Here is a 24,234-nt window from a genome sequence, read left to right as displayed (position 1 = left end):
TTAACAACACGACTGCTGCAGCAGTAAAGATGGCGACCATTTGGAGTGCAGTTTATGCATTTTGTGAACTTTTTAATTCTAAAACTAATTCTCGATCATCATCAATGCTGTTATTCTCGTCTTTTTTCAATAAAAGGCCAAGAGAAGTGGAGGAGGAGGAAATTCTTACGGTAATAAATGAATCTCCAACAAAAAAGGTAAAAATTGTGAATTATGTCGAAGAAACCATTCCACGGTACAATGATATCGACTTCAAAGTGCATTTTCGTCCTAAATGAGAAACTGTGGAATTTATTTTACTAAATATAAACCTCCACAAGAAGTCAAACACTGGTAGGCCATCTTTATGTTATTCTGATAAAGAAAAAGTGATACTATTATCGTTGTGGACACTGGGAAATCAAGAATTGTTTCTTGGTATCGCGAACAGATTTGGATTAGAAAGAGGACATGCGCATCAACTGTTCATTACATTTTGTACAGAACTAAGTAAAATGAGACAATATTTTATTCAGTGGCCAACTGGACAACAGGCAGCCGACATTGTAAGGAAGTTTTCGGAATTGCGAGGATGGAAAAGTTTCCTGAATGTTTTTGGATGTATAGATGGAACATTAGTTGAAATTACTATAGGTAAACGCCATAAACAGGAATATTACTGCAGAAAGCAATTCACCGCTGTAATTTTACAGGGCATTTGTAATAGCTGAAAAGTATTCATTGACATCTATGCTGGTTGGCCTGGCTCAAGTCATGATGCACGTGTTTGGAAGAACAGCCCTTTATATAGACATATTTCAAATGGTACTGTTTCCATTCCCGAGAACTGCCATCTTCTTGGAGACTCGGCATATCCTTTATCGTCATATTTAATGGTGCCATACAAGGATAATGGCCACTTAAATAGGAAAGAAAAATTGTTCAACAAGAGACTTAGTTCTTCACGTGTGGTTATTGAACAAACCTATGGAGATCTTTTTGGCCGGTTCAGGCGATTAAAACTTCTGCATGTGACACAGTGGTCCAATATCCCAAAAATGATCATTTCAGCATGCATTCTTCATAACTTTTGTGTTTTACAGAATGATGAAGCACCTGAAAGGGATGACAATTACATACAAAATGGGAACAACTTGGCTGATTATGAGATCAATCAAGATGGAAGATCTAAGAGAGATATTATTGCAGATTATTTGTATCAGCAGTTAGAATAATTTTGTGATATTTGTTCTTTAATCTGCTGTAGTAGTAATTGGCCAAAGCCAGCAAACATAACCAGAATTGTTTATGTAACAACTGATTAAAATTTTAAAAATAAAATCATTAATATTTTTATTAATGTGTGTTTGAGTTTTTGAACACTTTGTTCTTGTGTTAAATAGATTTGCCATCCTACACTGTTTAACTAACATTGTGCAAATGAAGGGTGAAATGGTGTAGCTATACCTTTTCACCCCTCATTTACACTGGTTTTATTTATTACTACTACAAGAAGCTACTTGTAGTAGTAATAAATAAAACCATTGAAACAGGTATCATCTGTACCATAGTTTTTTCTAAATGCATTTAATATTGGTAAAAATAAAGTAAAAAATTGCCAGAATAAATAATGGTCTTGCACTTTTTATATGAATTTGTAACAAGATTGAAACAGTTCATTTCAAACATGTCTATGTAATTTAGATGAATTCTATTTCTGCAAAGAATACAAGGTGTCCTGTGAAGTAGTTTTTTATACAGATTTTTCTAATACTGGACATTTATAAAAGATCTCATAAAATGTTACTTTTCCTGTTGACACATTTGAATTTCTTTTACTTCTATTGTCTTTCTTCTCTTTTTAAGTATGAAAATAGTATTAAGATTTTTTAAAGCATTTTGTATCATAAGTTGTCTGTATTTCTCAATTCTGTGCATGAACAAGATAAAAAACTCATTTTGCAAGGAATAGAATTCTAATTGTATTTGCATCACTAACTGAAGAGGGAGAACCTAAAAACATTACAATATGTTTTCCACTATCTCATATCAAATGTATAAAAATGGGTTTGTATAAATAAAAAAAAAACAATTCTGATATACAAACTTAATTGTTTATTATTGGTTTTTCAGCAAATTTTTAATATAATTAAGTAAAAATATAAATGGCTAGTCTATTTTTTTGCAAGTTTATCCATAATATCTATTAATGATCGCATCATTTTCCTTCTTTCTTCTTCATTTTCCCTTTCTTGTTGTAATGTTTTTTCTTCAATTTCTTAAATTCTTCCCATCGTTTGTTTTCTCTTTCTTCTTCTCTTTCTCAATCTTTTCGCGCTTTTCCAGGTACTGTGAAAACCACAGTGGTGGTTCATTTGCTTTCCTTTTTGGTGGAAGACTGGATGTGCTGCTGCTGCTTGTTGAAGACAACTCTACTGGAGGAAGCTAAAGAGTGCTTGAAGTAGCACTGTAATTTTTTTCTGGTAGTGAACTCATTAAAGTTTCTGGAGAAGGAGTAACATCAGACCTACAACCTATTGCTGCATTGAAAAGATCAAAGTAGGGCCAGGTTATAGCCCCTTCCCCAGTTTTATTTTTCACTTTATCTTTGTTTCTTCTGTATGTGGATAAAAGGTTTTGTCACTTTTATCACATTCTGTAGAAGATACTTTATATCCCTTTATTGCTAAGTGATCAGAAACCTTCACCCACAGTTTGTTTTTTGCTATTGGTTTCCGAAATTCCTCCTCATTTCCAACCTGACACTTATTAAAAGTCTGGTCATAGAATCAGTCCAGTTACCATTTGATGCAAGTAAATCTGAAAAACAATACATCAAATTTAAGTCTTTATCTTTAGGAACATTTTCAAAACTTTTTAATCATGTCCAATCGTTGTGTAACTATTATCCAATTAATTAACTATTATCCAATTTAATTAACATACCATCTGAAAGAGGTCTCTTTTCACCCCTAATGCCTGAAGTGCTTGGAACTGTTTTAAAATAAAAATTATATAAATTACACTGTAAATTAACAATGAAAGTAATTCTGACAGTCACATTTCTTTTAATACCTGAATTTGTATTATTTTCTAAATTTTTATTACATTCCACCAGTGTATGTTCTTCAGGTTTTGTCTTCATTTTATTTGCAAGCTCTAATCCGTACTGCTGAGCAAATGTAGGATCTGAAATTAAAGATTACGTAAAAGATTATTTTAAGTATAGAGATTTTTAAGTATAGTAAGATATTTTAAGATTTTTAAGATTAAAATATTTTAAAATATATATCAGTACATATTTTAATACAAATATTTAATTTCATATAACAAAGTAATTAAATATTAATGATTGAAGTATGATATAGGTTTAAATTGAATGTACAAATTTTAAAACGATTTCTTTCATTGTGGAACATGTCTCGCTCTGGATACTCTCCTAAAGTATATGCTTAAAATAAGATTTTTTAAACATAAAATCAACATATTTATAATTCAGACATTTCCAATATATATTGCAATATCTGAAGTATTTTACTTTATATGTAAAACATTATTTATTTCAGACAAATCAAAAATCTGTTGAAAGTTATTAAATAAACTAACAAATATTTATAAAATAATTTTAAAATCATATAATTAATATTTACCATTTTTTATCTTAAATGCTGTCTTCTTGTCTACAAAAACTTTAAATTTATTGTTTTCGAAAATAAATTCAAATTCTTCCGCCATTTTGTGTAGCAGAAAAACCACCTTCTTCCAGCGCTGTAAAAATATCCTCAAACTCAAGCGTTTGCTTTACGTGAAGCGGTGTGCAGCCAAGAGTTTAACAACACTTTAGCTGCAGCGATAGCAAAGTGCTTATTAAAGCGATGAGTTTAACAACGACTGGTATGACTGGAATGTTGCTAATATGTAAAAAATTATCCAATTTTCGGATAATTTCAGATATTGTTGAATATTTTTCTAATCCTCATAAAACATTAATAGTAATTTAAGATATTTTATGGAAAACTTGCTGATGTGTTTTGGTCTCTATATATATATATATATATATGTACAGTACAGTCAATTCCTTTTAATTGGGTTACCGGTTAATCGAGGCAGCCACTTATTGGGCCAAATCTCAAAGAACAGAAACCAAACAATAAATTAATACATAATTTAATTGCTTAATTGGGACAGTAGCAGAAAAGGAATTTAGCAATTTTTGATATATTTTAGTAATCTTCTGAAAATATGTAGGCACTTTGTAAACTAATGTCGTGTAGGCCTAATCGTTGGCACAGACAAAGCGATTTTGTCTTCTGCTCAGGCAGTTCGGTTTTTCCGGAGGGGTCAGCATAGCGGGATGTATCACATGGGATTTCATTTGAAGTGGACTTGAATGCGAGTTACTGACCCTGCTCTGGATTGGACCAGATGATCCCCTTAAAAGCAAAAGGACAAAGATTGCTGGACAATTTTTTGAGGTCTCTCGACTGAGTTGGAAGATAGCTAGAGTTCCCTTGGAAGGTATTGTGTGCATAATGCACGTGTAGATTCAGACAGCAGCCATCCGATTGTTGAGACCAGCATTGACCTGGTGGATTCTATGGACACTCCTGCTGAAGTGGACCATCTCTAAGTAAAGGAAACTGTGCTCAAAGGAAGACTGTAAAATGACTTTTGGGTGAACCCTTTTCTTTCTCCCATTTTAGTTAGAACATGTTCTAACTAAAAAAAAAGAAAGGAAAAATTGTTCGATCAGAAACAGATCGAATGGTCAGTCCTTGTGTATGTCACTACTAATATTGGCAACACTAGCCTTTTGCGAATCAGTTACCTATTGTCGTGAGTCTGGCAAATTTATAGTACAAATATTTTCTGTATTTTGGTTTAATAAAGCATTAAAATAGGTACCTAATTATTATTTTTTACCTACTTATTTATTTACCTACGTATTACATATTTTATTATAGAATTTATTATTAGTTCGTTTAACTGGACAGCTGCTTAATTGGACCAAAATGGATTAGTCCCAATGTGTCCCAATTAAGCAGAATCGACTGTATATAAAAAAATTAACAATGTATTAATATATCAGATTCATCAGATTTAAGTTACCAAGTCAGCAAGAAAATCTCTCAAAAATATTCATCTGTGTTCTCTTCCGAATTATTTCTTGGCTTCACATGTTATTGCTAAAGATAATTTTGCAAATTAAAAATTATAAAAGATTATGATTTATTTTTATTGGTTAAAGTAAGATATGTGATTTTACATTATAACTACCGAATATAAATAAATAAACAAAATAGATTTAAATGATGTAATTAAATGTAAGTCATAAAGTGATATTTTAATTTTTAAAATTAATTTATAAATTATTGTAATGTTATCTTTTTTTGTTTGTAATATTGTAATTAATAGATAGATAAATAATTATTATTATTAAGTAATTATTATCCTAGTATTATTTGTGCTTTTTGCTAACCAAATTATAATCACTTTAATAAATATGGGACTCAATAATTTCTTGCCTAATGGTCCTAAAAACCTAGCTAAGCCACTGGTCATCACTATCTGAATGCAATTTTTTTCCAAATGGTTTCCTTGTTGCAAAGTATGGCCTTCAGTAATGTATGGATGTTGATTCTATTAAGCTCCTGGAATGATTCTTTTGTGCAAGCTAGTCATATGTTTTACTAGGAGATTTTGCTTTATTTGAGGCAATAGTGTTCGTACATTTATTGGAAATGAATTGTACTTGAAAGTAATGCATTTGGGAATGAGTTCATTCTTATGACACTTTAGTAACAGCCAAAGTTGAGCTTTTTGTTTTAACCACAAAGTTCTTGTGTTCAATAACTTAGAAGTGTTTTCTAGTAGTTTCCATAATAATGATAAAAAAGATGCTTCACATCAACAACCATATAAAATAATTAAACAACAGGTAGCGGCTTTACAAATATGATTTCTTAGTGTAGTTAAGACACACTTTTGACAACTTATAGCTACTATCTTCAGGTGAAAAGAAATCGAATATAGTTAATTTTCAAACATTTGGTTATTTGAATGGACTTTTCCAGTTATCTAAGGCATGTGGATAGAATACAGAATGAAATGAAATGAAAATGTTTTCAAAAATTATAGAAGTGTGTTGTAATTTGCATGATATCTTCAAAAATCCTTGAAAAGCAATTTAATAAGACATATATGATTGTGGTGCTTATGCAAATACAAATTACAAATTAAATTGTTTGAATAAGGTTATCCACATTTGTGAAATTTCTATGGGAGGTGTATTGCATGGTGTTACTGCAGATATGCAGAGGTTCTCCCAAATAAATAACTCCCTTTGATCATTGTGCTGCTGAAGTAATTTGGTGTATGCCCAAAGTAGTAGATAATATATGGTACACTGTTATTTTTATGGTATACAGAAAATAGCAATTCAGGTAATCTATGTAGTCATATGTTTGATCTAGAAGCCATGTAATTCATCCATTCCTGATGCTATCCAATTCTTTATCTTATGATTTTTCTACTAGTTCATTTACTAAATATTTCAATTCATTTCCTTTGAGATCAGCTTTTGCATCCTTTGTCCAGACTGCTATCTTATTGTGATCTTTTGGATTGTCCCAGATATATTTTTCCAGAACTGTACAGTTTCTTCTTTATTTGGTTCTCCTGTGTTCCTGCCTACTTTTCCATCCATGTTTTCATAAAAGTGCTTTTAGTTTATTGTGAAAAAGTAACTTTGCCTAAACTTTGCAATCCTTGCATGATATTTATACCTTATCTATATCCTTGCATGTAATCTTACCTGAAACTGCTACAGTTTTCTGTTTGACTGTCTCCAGTAGAGGTGAGAGATCCAGTTTTGCTGCTAGAACTGTCAGATCAATTAAGCTAGGTGGTTCCATTTGAACAGTTGGACTAGATGGTTCCTCGGAATCATTATGTAACATCGAAATTGCTTAGTCTGTTGGACTAGACAGTCCCTTTTCAGTTTTATTTAGGATATAAAATGTTTGTCTTTCCCTATTCTTTGTTTTTTGGTTTATCTACTCCAAATTATTTTGTTTAACTTGGAATCTGAGGAAAATATAGACTGTCATGAAATCTGGACACCTTACCCTTTCCCTGATTTCATAATAGTCTATATTTTCCTCAGATACTCAGATACTCAGATACATTATTATTAATTATTATTATTTTTTTTCCATAGGGAAAATATATAGGAAATTCTATCTTTCATGACACTTTTCAAAACTATTCCATTTCTTCTATCTTCAGGAAGTAAGTTTTGTTTATTTTATTTTTGATGATAAAACATTGTAATATATATGTAAACATAAATTGTCGGTGCACAAGAATAGTGACACGACTCAAAAAAATAGATCTTCCAGAACAGCCACTTAAAAGTTTCTTGTTTCTTTGTTAAGGCTTTGTCATGATCTTGGATTTTGAAAATTTTCAAATCTATTTTGGAAATTTATTTATTTATTTATTTTTATTTATTTATTTATTTATTACGCATACTGGATTTTTATTCCTTGATGCGGGGAGCAAAACCATCTCCCAAACAAAACACTTAAATACAATAAACATAATCAAACAAAATTATACAATGATAAATAACAATTCAGTTGTAAAATAAATTATATAAAATTTACAAAATCAAATACAGTAATTAAATAAAGTTTAAAGATCGGGAGCATCTGTCAATATAATACAAAATACTAAAAAATAGAAACCAAAATGGCAAATTGCTTACCTATAAATAGAAAAAAAATTAGTATCGAAGACACAGCACTGACAGATGCTCCCAAACAGCACTAACAACAAGGCTAGATTTATAGTAGAGGAATCACGCCCCCTAAAACAAAATTTTAACAGATTTTCTTAGAAAACAAAATACATTAAATTTATAACAAGGTTTCGATAAAATTTTAAGGAAAAAAAGACCTGGTAAGAACTTCGCAACCAAAGATTTCTTTACGTAACACTTTAAGACGCCCACATTTAGCCAGAATATGCCAGGCATCCACAATTTCTTTCTCAACACAAAAGTTACACAATTCTCTCGAGTAATTATTTAAAAAGTTTAACGAATTACACCTAGCCTGTATAAATAAACACAAAATATTAAGGGAAACATCTTGATTATATAAAGAATTATCAAAAAACGTAACATTCAAATTCTTATACCAACAATTATATACGCTTTTACTTATTTTTTCATTTATATTATATAAAAAATTATCAAAAATGTTTACAAGGAGAAGAGACCAGTCCATTAGATCCAAATCATCATTAATAAAATTAATACCATGATTATTGCATGTATCTATAAGATAACGTGTCCAATCTATAGACTTTTTGTTAAGTATAAATTTCAGACAAACCTTACTCAGACGATGATCATCGAGCTTAGAAATTCTATTAATCCAATTTCTTATCCTACTAAATATTATAAGTTTTATAGGGGTCAAAGCACATTCCATCATAATTAAATAACCTGGTGTACAACGAGGTAAATAAAATAAGTTTTTAATAAATTCAGTCTGTATACCATCACCATTAGTCAGATTAAAACCCCAAATCTCTGAAGCATATAACAAAGAGGGCAATACCACAGTTTTCAATAGACGTAAATAATCTCTCAGATTACGTAATTTGGCAGATCTCCCCAACTGAATGACTTTATTCATCAATAATCTGGCATGAGTTCTCTTATTAGTGTAATGCGTATGGAATAAACCATTAGACGAAAATGTAACACCCAAATATTTGTAATTAGAGACAACTTGAATTGGAGAACCCTTAAACCACCATTTATCTGCCCTCGCACTCTTACCTCCTCTTCGAAAAACAACAATCTTGGACTTATTCAAATTCAATTTCAAACCATTTTCATCTAAATAAATTGCGAATTTATCAATCAATCTTTGAAGTCCAATCACAGAGTCAGATAAAATTACAATATCGTCTGCATAAGCTAGTATTTTAATTTGGAAACCATCTATTTCTATACCATCACCAGAAGAATTAATAAAACCAAAGAGATCGTTCAAAAAAATACCAAACAAGATTGGACTCAAAATACAGCCCTGCTTAACACCAGTCTTAGAAAACATTAATGGCGAACAGTTCCCACCATCTCTTACCATAAACGAGGAATTTTCATACAAAGCAACAAGTAAAGATATAAATTTATAACTGAAACCATAACGCAACATCTTAGACCACAGCAAGTTCCTACAAACTCTGTCAAACGCAGAAGATAAATCCACAAAAAAAGCATACACCTTCCTCCGTTTCCGTAAAAAAGTTTTCTGAATAACCGTGTACAAAACAAAAATATTATCCAATGTGGAATAACTAGCTCGGAATCCTGCCTGATTCTCATGCAATATATTATTAACTTCTAACCACCTAATCAGTCTTCTATACAAAATAATACAAAACAATTTCGAAACACAAGATGATAGCCATATACCTCTATAATTACCAGGAACATCCTTCCTACCATTCTTAAAAATCGGAATTAGAATACTCGTCTTCCAAGACTCCGGTATTATCCCAGTATCAAAAATCTTTGAAAAAAGACACAAAATATGTGGTCTCAGAGTCTCAAAATTCCAAAATTCCATCGGGATCCCGTCAAAACCTGGCGCTTTATTTGGCTTATACCTCCTCAGAGCATCATTAAGCTCACCTGCACAAAGTTCATGGTCCAAAAGTTCATCATACCAATTCCTACAATAATTAAAAATAGAAAAATCAACAAAATAAGGGTCCAGGGAACCAAATAAATTAAAAAAAGTGATGAAACCAATCATCAATAGATATAAAGCAGAAATTACAAGACTTAGTCCGCTTAACGTGTCGGAAATAATTCCAAAAAAGCCTATTATCTTTCCCGAAACAATTTTGAATTTTTCCAGCAAATAATTTTTTTTTCGCAATGCAAAATCGCTTCGCCAAACTTCGTAACATAACAAAACGCAAACGATCATTAGAATCATTACTCTTTCTAAAAGATCTCCAGGCTCTATTCCTAGCGCAAATTAACATCCTACAGTCCGAATCGAACCACGAAAAAGAATTCTTATGTCTCCTAATATTAAATCCACACTTACAAGCCAAATTAAAAAGAAGATTACTCAGGTCTTCCATTGAATCAAACCCATTCAAGACACATATTTCCTCCAAAGCCAACCTTAATTCATCCTTTCTAGATTCATCCCAGAACAATCTATTAATCCTCTGCCTCTTCTCTAAAGAAACCGATCTATCATTGCCACAGGCCAGTCGTAAAATCAAAGGGTTATGGTCGGAATCCAAAAACTGACCCATCGTTAGAGAGAGAATATCTTTCCAAATTAACGGAGAAACTATGACCAGATCAATAACTGAACAGCCACGACTAGAGATAAAAGAATATTCACCCGCTTCATCACCTAAACATCTTCCATTACCAATAATCAAATTCAAATCATCACATAGATGAAGCAACTTTCTACCAAAAGAATCAATCACCAAGTCTTTCGAATTCCTATGCAAAGGACAAACAATACCAAAAGAATTGCAAAAAGCGTCAGAAATTATATTCCCCAATCCAATCCTAGCATTAAAATCACCAGCAATCATTACATTCTTGTCATGTAATATCAAACCAATTAAAGTTTCAAAAATAGACTGCCAGTCATTTTCCCTAAAATAAACAAAACATACCAAAATATTACCAAGTTCGGCACCAAATTTGACAAGTATTAGAAAGTTATCTTGATAAATAACAACGCAGGGAAAAGAGGATCTTATTGCCAATAACCAACCTGCACAATAACGACCTTTCGTATGTAACTTAAAAGCCTTACCAAAGTAGAGATTATAACCTTGCAAACAATCAGTTACCTCCGAATTTCTATTAGTAGAACCATACCAAGTTTCAGAAAGAAATATAATATCGTACTGCAATAGATACTTCCAAAAAAACTCAGGTTTATTAAACAAACCAGCACAATTCCAAATTAATTTTGGAAATAAATATTAGTGTTTGTTCTTCCACATAAAAATATGGGGAGTTTGCTATACATTTCTACAATAAACTCGAAATTGGAAATATTTGAGTTGTGTCACTATTTTTGTGCACCAACGAAATATAGTTTTTACTTCTTGTATATAAGAATTTATAATAAAATTTCAATAAGAAAACATGTTGAGCATCAAACACAAGACCGTGTTATTTATTAAACACTTGGCACTTTTCCACTTCTATTAGTTGAGACGAGATTTTATTTCACTCGTTTCGGGCATTTCGCCCCTCTTCAGTCAACGTTAATTCCTTGAACTCAAGGGTGCGCGTGCATAGCACAATTTGGAGTTCAAATTGAGTTCAAGGAATTAACGTTGACTGAAGAGGGGCGAAATGCCCGAAACGAGTGAAATAAAATCTCGTCTCAACTAATAGAAGTGGAAAAGTGCCAAATGTTTAATAAATAACACGGTCTTGTGTTTGATGCTCAACATATAAGAAAACACGGTTTCAAGAATACCTAAAAAAAAAAGAAAACATGTATTGCTTTATTACTTTTAATGGAAAATTTCTGTTCTACAGTATACTGTATTTGATGACAAAAATGTCTTCAAAATATGGAAACACAATGCAAGATATGAGACACTCAATTTGGATTAGGTTTTCTCTTCTAATTTTACTGTTTTTTGTTTATTAAAACAATTATTGATTCTTCAGTACTTCATCCATTAATAAATAAATTAGTTAGTTTTGGGTTTTCTGAGTTTCTGTAATTCCAAGTTTTTATTTTATTCTTCAACAATTAGATTGTTAAGGAAACAAGATCAATTATCTGCAGCAAAAAAATATGAAGATGCTTCACTTTTGGCATTTGATGAAAGCATTCCAGATTTGGACGTTTCACTTTCTTCAGAAAAAGTTTCACTTCCTCCAGAGATTCTATATATGTTAAATAGTATCAGGTAAAAATTTTTTATGATGTTTTGTTAATCTTTAATTTTAAAATTAACTAAATAGACTATGAATCAATGGTTTTAAATTTTGAAAATTGTGATTTTTGTGAGAGTTTCAGGCTGGCCTAATTGACACCAGGGTGGTGTTTTGTATGGCTTTTAGATGCTCCTTCCATCAAATGTAAGTGATTATACTCAGAAATTTCTGACACCAAGTATGTTAGCCTACTACTTGAGTTTTTGTGAATGGCAACAAGTGGTCTTGTATGTGAGACTGGGGGTAAGAGAATTGAGTAGGAAATGATGAGATTCAGTTGGAAGGAATCACTCAACACAAGTAACTACACTTAAACATTTATTAGATGGCATAAAAGTTTGTACAATTCATTATGCAGCTAAGTAAGATGAAGTATTTGTGGTTATATGCATTATTGTTGTGGAGAGAGAGAGATTTTTGGTACCTTAAGAATCTTGACAAATCTCATGATGAGAAGCACAGGGGATAGTTCTTGATGTATAGATCTTTGAAGTTGGACGATATATATTGCATCAAATAGCACTCAAGCAGAAAGGTAGATGAAGCACACAATTGTAAATCCCAATGAATAGATAGGACAGCACACAAAGTGTTTCTATTTTCTTGTTTCAATCATTCATTTTATTCTTGCGACAATTATGTATTATTCCGATCTGCGAAATTATTTACAAGACTATTCTACTGTTAGTATACAATTAAAATACGGGAAGAATAGTATACAATTAAAATACGGGAAGAACAGGAAGAACTAAAACGAGAGGAGTTCTTGGAGAACCATCTTGCATAATCACCGTCACCTCCTAGCCATTGGGTCAATTCGAATCCAGTCTGTTGACTTCATGACATTTCCGTTGAAATGTCCAGTTGTTATGTTGAAACACCTTCATCTGCTTCTCCAATAGCACCAAAAAAGAAAGAGTACTTCTCTCAACCTTTAGTCCTTATATACCCATCCTGTTCCCGGACTGGGTTTATTGCCCTTCAGGCCTAACGGGCAATGGAACTTTCTGGAAATTTACAAACAAAGGCTTTGTAACCAACAATTGAATATTATACATATAAAAATGATGAGTGATTGTCACAATAAGGTGTTACTATCACTCTCTCAAGTCAGAAAGTTGACGTATACTAATGTGAGGGTTGAGACAGGCCATGCATTTTAGGATACAAAGTACTGAATACCTCATAACTACATTGAAATTCTTTAGTGATATTTGTGTTAAAATAGAAATACTAGCAAAATATTTTATTAAACTAATGTAATAAAAGACACAAAAAGTAAGGCAACATCCTGTTAAAAGTTGACAAACTTTTTACTTTTATGGTAAAAAGGAAGATAAGCTTCCTTTAAACTGTACTTTATCTTGATTTTTTCACGCCATCTGGCCAAATGACACATCTGACCATCCCGTCAGGTGATACGAATTATAGGCTATAATTGGCAGAATTAGGAGTAAAGGAGCAAATTTCCAATCATTTGGGGTAGTCCTTGACAAATCTGTCAGGTGCCTGATCCTTCGGTCCCCCTCTCCTCTCCTCACTTCTATTGGTCCTGCAACATTATCAGAATGCAAACTTCCTGCTCCTCCCTGCATCAGGATCCGAGAAGAATGTCCAATGAGAGGTAATAAGGATTATTATGTAAATTCTCTCTCTTTGATTAGAGTTAAGTTGTAGGCATATCTCATTCACTTTTGTTTAAGGTATATTTAATCCTTTCTGGAAAATTTCTGTTCTACAGTATACTGTATTTGATGACAAAAATGTCTTCAAAATATGGAAACACAATGCAAGATATGAGAGCTTAATTTGGATTAGGTTTTCTCTTCTAATTTTACTGTTTTTTGTTTATTAAAACAGGGATGCACAACCTTTTGTGAAGAAGGGCCAAATTAGGATTAAGTTTACTGACTGGGGGCCAGACCTCCAAGCAATTAATGCGATGGCTGAGATTGAATGCTGGCAGCAATCTTCTTGATGTCTGGTGTAATGGCAGATGTTGAAACAACCAGCAGATTTTCCAAATTCTCGTTGGTTAACCTGTTCCGTGTTTTGCACTTGTTTAAATTCATAAGCGAAAACGCTTGTTCGCATACATAGGTACTGCCAAACATGCTTGCACAAAATCAAGCATTGTCTTTCAGTTTTGGAAATGATGTATCTGGCAGTTCTTTGTAGAATGTGAGGAGATTAGAATTTTTGAACTGTGATTTCAATTCATCACTGCACTGGATGTCTATCAACTCAAGTTGGACATCTGGAGGGGCGTCTTCCACTTTCACATCAAATGGAGTTGAAAAAAGTTGCAGATAGATCTTGTATTTCTGGAATTCACCAAACCTCTCATTGAATGATGTAAGGAGGGTGTTAACTTGGTCAGAGTAATCCATCTTCATATGTGGGTATTTCTCTTTCATGGCCTTGCAATGTGGAAAGTGTGTAAAGTTCTCTGATTGCATGTGGGACTTGAAAAGTGATAGTTTGGTCATAAATGCATTGATGTTACTTGTCAACTGAGAAACAAGTTGCATCTTTCCCTGCAATCCCAAATTAAGGTCATTTAGATAAGCAGTAATGTCAGCAAAAAAAGCTAAATCACACTGCCATCTTTGTCCCTCCAAATTCCTTGTAGTGTTCCCCCGTTCTTTGAGGAAAGTGATAATAGGCCCCAATAGCTCCACAAATCTCTTGAGGACTGTTGCCTTGCTCAGCCAACGAACTTCAGTATACGTGGGCAGGTCAGCATAATCAGCATCTATTTCTTCAAGAAATGATTTGAAGAGTCAATGGTTGAGTCCATGACGGCGGATTAAGTTCACAGTATCATAGACATCTTTCAGCAGACGTTCAAATCCCAGCTTCTTTGCACAAAGTTGCTGTTGGTGAATTATGCAATGATACTGGACTAACTCCTTTTGCCTGTCCTCAAGGTGGTTTTTCAGCAAGGTGACCATGCCATTCTCACATCCAACCATAGATGGTGCTCCATCAGTGGCAATGCTGGATAGCTTGTCAAAGTCCAGTGCTGATTTGTTGCAAACGCTCAATAAACCAGTAAGTAAGTCAGCACCAGTTGTATGTCTGGAAAGTGATGCCATGCCAAGAAATTCTTCATTCACAATAAAATCTAGTGAAACACTTCTAATAAACACAATCACTTGTGCTGTTGATGATATGTCAGTGGATTCATCCACAGCCAAAGAAAAATAAGCACAGTTTGCAACTAAAATATTAAGTTGGCCAGAAATGTCTGATGCAATTTCCGAGATTCTCCATTGTATCGTCATGCGGTTAAGACTGATTGTTTGAAAACACTTTGTCTTCTCAGGACACATCTCACTTGCAATGATAAGACATTTTTTTATCATATAGCCATCTGTGAAAGGTTTCCCATTCTTGGCTATTAAAGCAGATATTTCTAGGCTGGCTTTAACAGCTGCATCCAATTCTCCAGATTGTTTCTTGAACACATTTTGTTGGCTGATTAGTGATCATCGTAACGATTGGATTTTCCGTTTGCGTTCCATACCTTGCAGAAGGAAATCCTTGTGTTGGCTTTCATGATGTCGCTTCAGGTTGAATTCTTTTGGCACTGCTACTGTTCCATTGCACAAGAGGCAAATAATGCTGTTGTTCTGTTGCACAAAACAGTACTTGTTAGTCCACGCTTCTTGAAATTGACGATTCTCGCGATCGACCTTGCGTTTAATGCCCGGTGCCATACTGTTCACTCTGCAAAACAATGTCTCGTTGTGCCGAAAATTCTGAGCCCCGCAATGAATCGTGTTTGAGATAAGGCAAGCTAGACTACCACGTGCTTTGTTCTGTATCCACTCTGACCAAAGACTAAAGAGGCGGGGACAGAAGACTATTACGCACACGTGACAAATGGCCAGGCAGGTCTTAATTCGTTCGACCCCTGTCCGGGCGTCTCCACTATTTCTCAGAATTTGTGAGTCAGATCGTCAACATGCCAGGTGCAGGACACTAATCCATCATAAATGTGGTTACCATTCTTATCTAAATTATATTTATGGCCCGTCAGTTTTACCCCGGTGTTCAGAAATGAATCAAAAGTGATTAACGCGGTGCAGCGGAAAATCTGAATATTTTAAATATAATAAAATTGCGATATCTCGTTTCAAATTGGCGCTAGAATCAATCTGTTTTTTGTTTTCTGTCACAAATATATCACAGTTTACGACTGTTAAATTTCAAATAAAATAAAAATTAAAAATAATAATTTAATTTTAAATTTACGAAAAAAGAATGTAAAAATAAAAGTAAATAAAAAGTTCCAATTAATTTACTACTTAAATAACCTAAATATATCTGTTTTCTTTCAAACAAAAGAAACCGCAGCTTTCTAGCTACACGGAATCATTTTACAACCCTCTTTGTTGACAAGTTTATGGCGTAACGCGGTTTGTAATAATTATTAAATCCAAAATATTTTAGTGCAAACGGCTTCCTTTCAGTCATAATGACTCTATTCCAATTACAGTATTAATTTTCTTGGTCCAACTTAATAATAATAAATTTGATGCAAAAAAATTTTTTTCTATTCTTAGTCTATGGAGAGATATTGTTGTAAATTATTGGTTGTTATAGTTTTTTGTACATTTCTTTTTGAACTCTGGTTAGTTTTTTCTAGTTTGAATGACATTAGATTGACGAATAAGCGTCTTTTTAGAAAAGATTGATTCAAATTCGACTATACCAATCAGAATCTAGAATGTAAACAAATGCTAAAAAATTGTTATTTTCATAGTTTTTCAGCGCTATTTTCACTTATTTTTGTTATTTGACGCTATTTAGACGAATAAGCAAGTTTTCCGAAGCATAAAATTGAAGATTTTCCGCCAAAATAGAAACTTCCTGATAACATCGGAAATGACGTTCTAACATCATTTTATTCTATTTGATTCTTCAAAAAATCTTTATAATACTATGTATTAGACTTAAAATATTCCATATCTAAACCAGAAAGTGTTAGCTAGAAATAGACTTATTTATAGAACAACTCCCCATTTCTCACTTCAGGGAAAGTAATAAAACAGTTGGGTGCTAATGACTTTGTGAAAGGGAAAAGTTCTACACTTAGAAACTTGGAAAGAAGGGATTTGGCCTGTACCGTCCACGGGCCGCATAAACATTGATAAGGGGCCGTATGTGGCCCGCGGGCCGCAGGTTGTGCACCCCTGAATTAAAACAATTATTGATTCTTCAGTACTTCATCCATTAATAAATAAATAAATTAGTTTTGGGTTTTCTGAGTTTCTGTAATTCCAAGTTTTTATTTTATTCTTCAACAATTAGATTGTTAAAGAAACAAGATCAATTATCTGCAGCAAAAACTTTTGTATTTTCTGTATTGTTTATATATATTAAATGTTTTGTTTGTATATGACTCATTTCCTCCAGTATGGACTTTCAGCACTCACGACTCTCTCCATTCAATCACCCTTCTATTTTAGCCATCCACTGACAAAGTGGGCAGATCTTTCAGATCCAATGCCGACCACGGATATGAGTAACCTCTCATGACCCCGGAACCCCACACTAGCTTCTGATGAGGTCATCATGGGTTGTTTTCCTTTAACTTGTTCAATTCTCACATTTTGATGTGTATATATTAATGATATTGATATTAGTATAAATATTTAGGTAACAGGAGTAATTTAGATAATACACATAGTATATATATTTTCTAGATATATAAATTTTCTGCTTTAGTAATTGATGTCATAATAAATTTTTCAGTTTTTCAAAAAGAAAAGTTAGAATTTAACCTTACAGAGTTCACAGTGTCAAAACTATGGAGTTAGGTTGCAATATATCTATTAGATACAATAATAAAAAAATTGTTTTAAAATGTGTATTGGTTGCCAAAAGTTTAAATCTTTGATAACAATAAAATTCTTTCAAAGCATGAGAAGAAATATTAATTTTTCAAATTTTTCCAACTGCATATTAATCTTAATGTATATCTACTTTTTGAGAAATAATTTCACATAAATAAAAATTCCCCCCAGACAAAGGAACTTTCCTGAAAATCTAATACAATTATTATTATTATTATTACATTACAATATATAGGAAAATATTTTTAATGGTGGACACAATAATCAATGTTGATTTTTATTTTTTTGTAAGGAAAGATCAACATTGAACTTAATAGATACATTATAAAAAATTGCTTGATTAACAGATTTTGTAAATTTAATCCTGATGACAAGAAATAGAATTGTCCCCATTATGAAGAAAATATTTTCATTTTTTATTGTTTCAATAATAAATGAATATAATTGATAAAATTCAGATTTATGTATTAAATAGTACCATTTGAATATAAATATATAATTATATTTTAAATTTACAGGATATTTAGTTTCTCTGAAAAACCTGACTTTATGGAATTGTTTAAAACTTTTGAAACTATTGAGATAAAAGAAGGACAAATGCTGTTTAATGTCGGAGACCCAGATGATAGCATATATGTTATAAAGAGTGGCCAAGTATTTCTTCTTGATCAAGTAAATAATTGTTTTAAAATTAAGTTTTAAATTGATTTTTAATATTACAAAATAACCATTTTTTTAATCTTTAATTCAAGAATTCTTAATTCTGAATAAAAGATCTGATTTTATTAGTTTTTCTTCAGAATATTTTTAAGAAGATTAGATAATTTTCAATAAAGTGATAAAATATAAAATTATCTAAAAAATTTAAATTTATTAAAATGATGGAAGTAGGATATTAACTTCTAAAAAAACGGTCACAAAAACTGAAATAACCAGCAGAGAAAGCTAACATTAGCTTTTTCTGCTGGTTATTTTGGTTTTTGTGGCTTTTTTTTTATTATCAAGTTTACCCAGTTGTGAGTGGTTGTGTATTTATTTCTTAAATAAAAATAGAAAAAGTTTTAGATTAAAATAATTGGCTGCATCTTAGATATTCCTTAATAAAATTATATATAAAAATTAGTATTTTAAGAAAACAACTATCTTCTATTATTTTAATTTTAGATCTATCCATCTTTTTATAATAAAAACATGCACGAGTTAAAAGTTTAGCTATAAATTATGTCCATCTTATTTGTGCCATTGGTATTATTATCTGTTTTTCATTATCTATCTTTCCATATTTGTGACGTGTTGTTTTCCAAGTTTTAAAATAGACTTGTAATGCAAAAAGTCATTACAAGTTTATTGATCTGTTTTATGAAGGAGAAAAAGCATATTAATATTTCATTATTATAAATCAAAGAAAAGATTAAAAAAGCTTATCAATTAAAAATGTATGCTATAAATTAACTTATAAATTTAATTCTTAGTCAAATCTATCTTGTCAATGCATCATTGCATTAACTGATAAAAACTTATATACAGATATAGATTTGTATCATTTAATATTGTGTCATGTTAAAATATATTATAGAGAAAATTATGTAACAACTATAGTAAATTTTCATTTTTAACTAATAATATATTATATTAGAAATTAATGCATTTTTTATAAAATAATAGGATTTAATTTTGAAGATAGTTAATGAAGGAGAATATATTGCTAGCCATCTTAGTATACTTGCTGTACTAACTGTAAGTTTTTTTTTCAATAAATTAAAATTTAAGATTTACATTAAATAAATTATATGGGGCTATCCATTAATGATGTCACACTAAAATTCCAGACTTTTAAGCCCCTCCCTCTCATATGTCATTCAGTATCACATTATTCCCTAACACAAATAATGTTACATTGGTTACCCCAATAAAGCTCTTACATTATTATAATGTAAACACTCTACATCAATTACATAGTAGATATAATATGACATGATTTATTTTACACTTTTATCAAAATACATGACAATAGCATTGCCTTAATCAAAATTTTATTTTAGGTACACCTTGCAAGCAAGTTATTTTACTCCCATGGATTTGTAAAATATTCCTTAATTGACACATTCAGAATGTTGGAGGAAAATATGTCTATGGAAATGCTTTATTCTGTAATAGCTGTCATCAGCATCCATCCACTTAACATCTCCTGCATTACATTCCTGAATAAAGTGTTTCAAAAAAATTCAAAAGTTTCTTTTCTCCAGTCCGTTAGAAGTACTTCAGTCCACAGATTTAAAAGCATAGAATGCCAATTGTCTGTTTCCTTTTTCTTAATTTTGTGCCTTACGTCTTTTCGTGCTCCCCCTTTGCCACATGGTGAGTCCAAGTTGGTGGAGAGGAGTTGTGTAAATTGAGTGTGTAACGTAGGGTGGGAGATTTATTGGAGGATGTGTCTCGGGGAAGTGGAGAGAGAAGGAAGAATCAGTAGGGAAGAGTGTGTGTGTGTGTGTGTGAAAGTGCCTGAAAAAAATAGTTGGGAAACTGGAAAGTAAGACTGTGCAACCAGGTCAGCAGGAAGATTTTGTTTTTGAACTGTTTCCTGTCTGATAAGAAGTAAAAGAAGAGGTACACTTTAAACTCATTGTTGGTACGTTTTATGTCTGCATGTTACGGGAATTCTGTAGCATATTATTGTCGGGAGAATTGTGTGTTATAGCTATTTGGTAGATTGGATTGTCGGGCTCTGTACGTTCCTGTGTGTTTTCCTGGATGTATTGTATGTTCTAAGGAAAATCAAAGGGTTATCTTGTTAATTTGAATAGTTGTCTTTGTCTAGTCCCTGCTGAGATAAATGGATTCCCCCTTCTAAGCATCTGCTCTATCAAACACACTTCTTATCAATTTGTCCCATCGAAAAAATCACTAACGTTCTCCGTGTTGACTCATTCGTACTTTATATAATCTCACAATTTTTCAAAAATTCAACAAACATTTTGAACAAGTCTAACAGTAAATAACTTATAATTACAGCAGTGTGCTTGATCTCAGTCCTATATCCGGATGGATATTGAAGTTCTATGTATATTAGAGATAGCTAGGCAATAGTTAGCTACCAATGTAATTAAACTACTCTCAGTATAGTTAACTATTAGTTACAAGAGCTGTCCCAATTTAGTAATTAAACTACTAATTAACTATATATTTAGTTCAATCAGTATAACTATTTTATAGTTTTCCTTTTAATTTACTATAATGTTGCCTTGCAATGATCTATTGCATTTATTAAGTGGAACAAACATGTCTTAGTTTTCATGAAGACTGATTCAACTATTAAAGTCAACATGGTCAAAATCTGTTTGGTTCAACTGTGATCTAACAAAGAGATGACAAGAAATACAATAAAAACGTTTTTTATTTCACCCGTGGTCTTTACAATAATCAGGATTCTTATGGATTCCGATGCTCCTCGTAGTCCGTTCGTGCTCTTGTACGATCAATTAACACTAAACCCAGACAGAACGGTTGACGCGATTCCCGCGACAAAAAAATAAAAATAAACGATCAATATAAATCTACCGCGGTACAAAGAAGTCTTATATCTAAAGAACTAAAAACTACTTATGCTAACAAATAAAAAGGGAAGAAGGAAAAGGATAGAGAATAGGACGAGTATATCGATAGAATAAGACAAGAAGGGTACCCAAAATTGGTGAACACTCTGTGTGGTGGTGGTGGCCGAAATATTTCTTTCGTGAGGGTTGAGGAAAAAACGACGTAAATATCTTCAATCAAAAACTTTCCTATAACTTTCCAGAATTCCTGAGATCAAAATATTCAGTCTTAGCTTGACTAATGTCTCTCCAACTGAGGCTAAAACAGTCTGGAGAACACTACACTGCGTCTTCTTCCTTCGACGTCCCAGCTAAAAGTAGCTTATCCTTTCTTACTTTTGCCCTCAGGGTTACCACCTTTCTTTTGTGTTCGAAGTAGGTGACTCACCACCCATACTAAGAAGCTTCTAGAAATTGAAAGACAAAAGAACTCGAGAACAAAGAAGGAAGAAAGTATAGAAATATATACATATATATTAGATATATACAAATAAATATTGGTGTACTACCACACTATTAAAGTCAACATGGTCAAAATCTGTTTGGTTCAACTGTTTTACTCATTTTTAAGCAATTGTAATGTTTGAAATTTTTATATTGCCAATTGATAAAAGTTGAATTTAAACAAACAACCAATCAGGTTTTGCTGCAGTTTGCCATGCACATATATAATAAAATACATGGCTTGCTATGTAAATATATTTTTATTTGCTTTGAGTTATCACTTATCACTGTTCTTTTTAAATTAATGTAGTTGTCGAGAATTTGCATGTAAAATTAGAAATTTAGGAAACAGTAATGTTAGTTTTAGTATGTTATACAGCTACTGGCATGTAAAGAATGAGTTTTAAATACAACACTACCCTCACCAGTAATGCTGCATTGAAATGTCTGTTTTCCTTGTCAGGACAAATTGTAATATCTAGATGATGCAGAATGTGTGATGAAAAATTTAAAAAACATATTCTGAGACATCAGTTAAAAAAAGCTATAAAAGCATTAAATAATAAAGATGAAATGAAAACAAAACTGCTATTTTAATCCGGTCCAATGTTTTATTTTTCTATCTCTAAATTTTTTATAACATTAAAAATAGCAAAAAGTGAATGTATATCATACAACTACTTTATTGTTGCTACTAACACATTATAATCTGTTATGGCCACAGTAAAGTGATTGATGCAATTTCTATGATTATAACAATTTGGAATTTACATCATGTCATTCTCACTATTGTTTTGTTACAATGATTCATCAGTTTACATTTTTACAAATCTGAAGTCAATGTTAAGATAAGTAATGTTGTGAAACTATTGTCATGTCGCTATGAAGTCAAGAAGTTATAGTATGTCTTTGTCAAGGGGCTATAAAGTCATAGTTTATCTTTGTCTCTAAGATCTGTTGAATTAAATAAGGTAATTTCATATATACATTACTGATGAGTACTAAGTACATAATTAATTAACTAGTATAAAAAGAAATGTAATTTAACTAACTACTAGTTAACTATGTAGTTATTTTTTTTATAAAGATAGTTGAAACTACTAGCTAATTACATTTAAGTGCAAAAACTAAATTTTTAAAAATATGTTAAAATTTTTAATGCAACTTACTGCATAAAAAATGCACATGTGATACTGATTAATAATAAATATGAAATGTGATGTCACAAGGATCGGTCTCTTTCCCTCTTCTTGTTACATTGTCACATTCTGAACTACTTCCCTCCGTCCATGAAACATGATATTATTTACAGACAGTTTCTATGTATATATCAATTTAATTTATTTAAATTAATTGTCATAATGTGAGATTATAGCAAAAACAGTTTTTTTTAATTTACATTATTTTTAATCATTATTAATAATATTATTTTGTAGGATGATTGTTATTGCATCTTTACTACATTAATTATAAAAATTACTGTATAATAAAAAATAAAATTAACTGATAGAACTTCCAAAAACTTATAATCTATTATGCAGATTTGTATGTTGTAAATATAACATTTCATATTTAAAAAATATCTAAAATAATTTAAAGAAATATATTAATATTTTTTATTTCTGTTTTTTAAGTATTTTGGTTCTCAAAATGAAAAATTGAAATTGAAAATCTATAATATGTAAAATCATCTGAATAGAAAAATATTAATTATTAAATAATAATAAAAGTTTTATTTCAATTTTAATTGCATAATTTGACACTTTATATGATTATTAATTGCACTGTATTTTAGATTTGCATGTTTATTGATTTTTGAATTATTTTATTTTGTACAGTACACACTCACCAAAGCAAATTTAGGAGCAAATCTTAGAGAGGCAGTTTTTAATGTGTGTAACAAAATAAACCATATATTAAAGTTTTATTACTTTAAACTTCTGGGAATTTTTTAATTTACTTTAGAGGGAGCAACCTTCTTGTCCCTCCATTGATTGTGCCATTACATTGGCAAATTCAACTTTACAATGAAATATTCGAATAATAATCACCATGCTAATTCTCATTTAACTCATCTCACTACATACCAAAGAAAATTTTAACTTACGTTGTTATTAAATATTAATATACACTCATCATTCATATCTGTAACACAGAAAATTTTTACTTTAAAATATTAATTTTAAAAAAGCATTGGATAAAAATAAAAACATTGAAACAATAATAAAAGATAATCTTCATATTACAAAATGTAATTTGAAAACTTTTATACAATGTTCTTATCTATTTATAAAAGAACTTTCAAATTATAAGAAGATTTTTTGTTATTATT

At 31.2% G+C, this 24,234-nt stretch overlaps 2 protein-coding genes across 2 annotated transcripts in view; one reads left to right on the top strand and one right to left on the bottom strand.

Moving 5' to 3' along the window:
- LOC136969249 (neuropathy target esterase sws-like) overlaps positions 1-24,234 on the top strand; it is a 99,255-nt gene that overhangs the window by 14,346 nt on the left and 60,675 nt on the right. Inside the window, exons 4-7 of the mRNA XM_067263337.1 lie at positions 7,199-7,269; positions 11,818-11,973; positions 18,384-18,537; positions 19,531-19,602. Of these exons, the coding sequence (XP_067119438.1) occupies positions 7,199-7,269; positions 11,818-11,973; positions 18,384-18,537; positions 19,531-19,602 (453 nt within the window). The remainder of the gene's footprint in view (positions 1-7,198; positions 7,270-11,817; positions 11,974-18,383; positions 18,538-19,530; positions 19,603-24,234) is intronic.
- On the bottom strand, positions 2,705-3,714 carry LOC136969259 (uncharacterized). Its single transcript, XM_067263350.1, has 3 exons — positions 3,630-3,714; positions 2,926-3,168; positions 2,705-2,799 (listed from the first exon to the last, which is right to left on the bottom strand). Exons 1-3 carry the CDS (start codon positions 3,712-3,714, stop codon positions 2,705-2,707), a joined length of 423 nt encoding a protein of 140 aa, XP_067119451.1.

The sequence above is a fragment of the Centruroides vittatus genome, unplaced genomic scaffold (genome assembly GCF_030686945.1).
Source record: "Centruroides vittatus isolate TY-2023 unplaced genomic scaffold, ASM3068694v2 contig_1773, whole genome shotgun sequence".
Classification (NCBI taxonomy): Eukaryota; Metazoa; Arthropoda; class Arachnida; order Scorpiones; family Buthidae; genus Centruroides; species Centruroides vittatus.
Note: the sequence above shows the minus strand (reverse complement) of the source record. Positions and strands in the feature narration are given on the sequence as shown.

What these genes read in the sequence shown, in the direction of transcription:
- LOC136969259 (XM_067263350.1), bottom strand. Translation starts at nt 3,714, where the DNA reads ATGGCGGAAGAATTTGAATTTATTTTCGAAAACAATAAATTTAAAGTT. An exon ending in AGCATTTAAGATAAAAAATG is followed by an intron (nt 3,169 to 3,629) that starts GTAAATATTAAT and finishes CTTTAATTTCAG; the next exon opens with ATCCTACATTTGCTCAGCAG. An exon ending in AAAGAGACCTCTTTCAGATG is followed by an intron (nt 2,800 to 2,925) that starts GTATGTTAATTA and finishes ATTGTTTTTCAG; the next exon opens with ATTTACTTGCATCAAATGGT.